Source organism: Cibotium barometz, chromosome 43, assembly GCF_041138505.1.
Source record: "Cibotium barometz isolate CiBa-2024 chromosome 43, ASM4113850v1, whole genome shotgun sequence".
In the NCBI taxonomy this organism is placed as follows: domain Eukaryota; kingdom Viridiplantae; phylum Streptophyta; class Polypodiopsida; order Cyatheales; family Cibotiaceae; genus Cibotium; species Cibotium barometz.
In genome coordinates, this window is record NC_141088.1 from 27,098,670 (window position 1) to 27,101,992 (window position 3,323).

The 3,323-nt window shown below is 40.7% G+C and overlaps 1 protein-coding gene across 1 annotated transcript; it reads right to left on the bottom strand.

Moving 5' to 3' along the window:
- Positions 1-2,102: 2,102 nt before the first annotated feature.
- LOC147613740 (uncharacterized) lies at positions 2,103-2,775 on the bottom strand. The gene has a single exon (XM_086781718.1). It carries the CDS (start codon positions 2,652-2,654, stop codon positions 2,289-2,291), a length of 366 nt encoding a protein of 121 aa, XP_086637844.1. The 5' UTR covers positions 2,655-2,775; the 3' UTR covers positions 2,103-2,288.
- Between the last annotated feature and the right edge of the window lie 548 nt (positions 2,776-3,323).

The window sequence follows — 3,323 nt, forward strand, 5'->3', positions numbered from 1 at the left end:
GAGGTCAAGGTGTTGTGTGAGGAGACAAAAGTGTGCTGCCAACGGGCACGAGAATCCAACCGCAAACATCCAATAAATTATTATTTGCACATAGCAAATATTCTCCAATCATACGATCGATTATTATATCACACGATCCTCCCTACATGTTGATGTTGGTGGATTGAAGATTATCTCTATCTTTTTTCGTGCTCTTTGTGCATGGACCAACTCCAAATCCATCCATTTGATTCCAATTTCCAAGTCCTTTTCTCCCTACCCTTACCCACTCACTGCCTCTATGTACCTCGATAACAACCTCATAGGCACGCAAATGAGAGATCTATGAGATTCACCCTCCCTTGAAAAACAAACAAAAACAAATACTTGCTTTTATCATAGAGAAGACAAGGATTCAAAGAGAGAGAGAGAGAGAGAGAGAGAGAGAGAGCAACTTTGAAGTCTAATGAAGTTTAGTCTTCAAGTGTGACAGTTTGTTTTAAAAGGTTCATATGATCTCAAGTTCCATCATAAGACAATGCTTAATTCTCAAGGTTTCCTCCTCCACATATCAGCTGCCTTCCTTCTCAAGTGTTATTAGACAGAAAATTAGTTCTCAAGTTTGAAGCTTTGTTTTAAAAGGTTTATATGATCTCAAGGTCCATCAAAAAGCCAATGCTTACTTTCAAGGTTTTTCCCTCCACATATCTAGGTGAAAACATCCCAAACAAATCATCCACCCATAATACACATTAAAGTTAAGATCAAAGTATTTCACTTTGCACATGTCATATGGAGATTTTAGATAGAGACCAACTTGGGTTAGACTTTAGTATTTAGAGCGCAATTGGTAATGTGGTTTCTTGATGTTACTTGTTTTGTTTCTTCCAAGAATAGACTCTTATTTAGTCAAAAGGAAGCAGCTACTCAATGTAGACTACAACCCTCAATAGAGGTGCCAAGATACAAATGGCCCAATTTAAGTTAATGTCATGACACCTAGCGGCACAACCATTGGGACACAATAATACAAATGGCCCAATTTAAGTTAATGTCATGACACCTAGTGGCACAACCATTGGACTGCAATCAGACAAGCTCATATTCAAGGGAATCCAATTTTAATTCCCATTTTACATGACCCATTTGCATCATATTAATCAGATGTAATTCCTTGGTTGAGCTAGATGTAATTCCTTGGTTGAGCTTGATGCTCAAAGACTTAAGATCATTGAGATTAATATGCATTTTTTAGTGTGGATAAACTACACAATTTCAAAAATGTGTATCAATCATACATAATTCCTTGGTTGAGCTTGAGGTTCAAAGACTCAAAATCATTGAGATTAATATTTTATAGTGTGGATAAAGCATAGAAAGTTTCAAAATCACTAGCATGGGGTGTCTAGTTCTTATATGGAAGCTTGGCACCTACCTCAAGGAGCTCCATGTTCAAACTTTCTTTCTTTACAAACAGCTCTAGTGAGACCCGTCATAATGAAACAATAGCACTAGCAATTGAATGAATACTCCTTAAAGCGTATTATAGTCATTACTTTAGGCTACTTACAAAGAGAAGCCATCTCATGCGTTTCACTTAATAAAATATAAGATAGCATGTGAGAAGGATTTTGGTTTTCATGAGGTTACATAAAAATAGAAAACATAAGAGCTTTTTCAACAAAAACAAGAAAGGGTTTACTTCAGAAGGAGGTGATTAGTCAGCGGGCACTTGCCCGAGTGGCTTAGCTCATCACGACCCACCCTAACCAAGAGATCGGGGGTTCAAGCCCTGATACCATAGGGTTGCATGTGTGAGTGTGATGTAGCTTCTAGCATGGATGAGCCCTGACACCGTAGCAGGGTTGTGTGTGAGTGCTACGGTGTCGTGTGTGTGAGTGGTGTAGCTTCTAGCTTGGTTACATCCCCTCGAAAGGGGGCTTAGGTATTAAAAAAAAAAGAGAAGGTGAGATTAATTAACTCGTGGCATATTTCAAAAATAACAAATTCCACATGTAAATACTGACGCTCTCGATGAAAAAAATATTCCGAGATCTTTACACTGCAACCGCACAACCCTGACCTTGATTACGGCAGCGCTCCAAGCACTACTAGAACACGGCTTCACAAAAAAAGTATATATATATATATATATATATTAGTAAATTAGCCATGAAATATGTACATAGTGTATGTTTCCAACTGATAATCCTCTGCAGGAGTATGCCTTACATAAAGCTAGATCCGGATCCAAGTGAATTATGTATACAGCAGAGTACTAGAGGGGATTAATGCTAATACCCCCTTAATTAACTTCTGATTAAAGGGTTCCAGGAGTTTAGGATGTCTGATTGGTACCAAATCATGACAAGGATGAGGAGGAGGAGGAGGCCTAGGCCCCAGGGGGAACCTCCAACTCGATGGATAGAAGAGGGATCAGAAGGGGGTAATAACCAGGCGAAGCTCTGAGGAGAAGACAAGAACTTGACTGCTAACACGAGAAGCAATGGCAGAAGCATCAGTGCAAGCCTGAACTGCTGTTGCACATCCTCTATGACAGGCTCGTAGGAGAGGTACCATGGGATGGCCAGGCCCATCACTGCAATGAAGATGAAGATGAGGGGCTTGTAAGGGGCTGGCCCATTGCCTGGTTGATGGTAAGCCATGGAGCTCATTTTACACAGTATTTTTGCAGAGATATGGTGAAACCCCCTCTACAAGAGCGCAGCTTTTGTCTTCGTGCTGCTTTGCACAGATTATTGCTCACCGCAAAAAAGGGCACAGAAATAGGCCTCACACCACACAGGGTCGTTTATTGAAATTGAAATAAAACTAATCCACATGGCCCGCCCGCTTGCCACGTCTCTCTTCCACGTCAGCCACGCTCCTGTCTTCTCGTCACCCCCCCAAAGGCCTCTATTCCGCTTGCTACGTGCTACACCCTCATTCGTTGTCTTCGTCGATACGTGGTACACCCTCATTCCTTGGCTTCGTCAATAATGGAGCGCCGGACACATACGCCGCTGTCTTTTGTTGACTTTAATTGCAACTTTAATCGATCCCTTCGCCTAAAGGGCAAGCAAAAGCTCCTTAAGGGCCGGCACAATAAATTAATTAACCGCCCTCCTTCCAAGCCCTATCCTTTAGTAACCGCTAGCGAGAGTACGAAAACTACATAGTAACCAATGTTCTTTCAATTCTGAGTATTTTGGCTATAAAAACTTGCAAAATTTTACGGTGCCGTAAAAAAATTGCACTAAAATACAAAAAAAACTTGCTATATTTTACCAAACTCGTCAATTTTGAAGGGCAAGGGTGCTCGTAAAAATGAAGCCTTAGGTTAA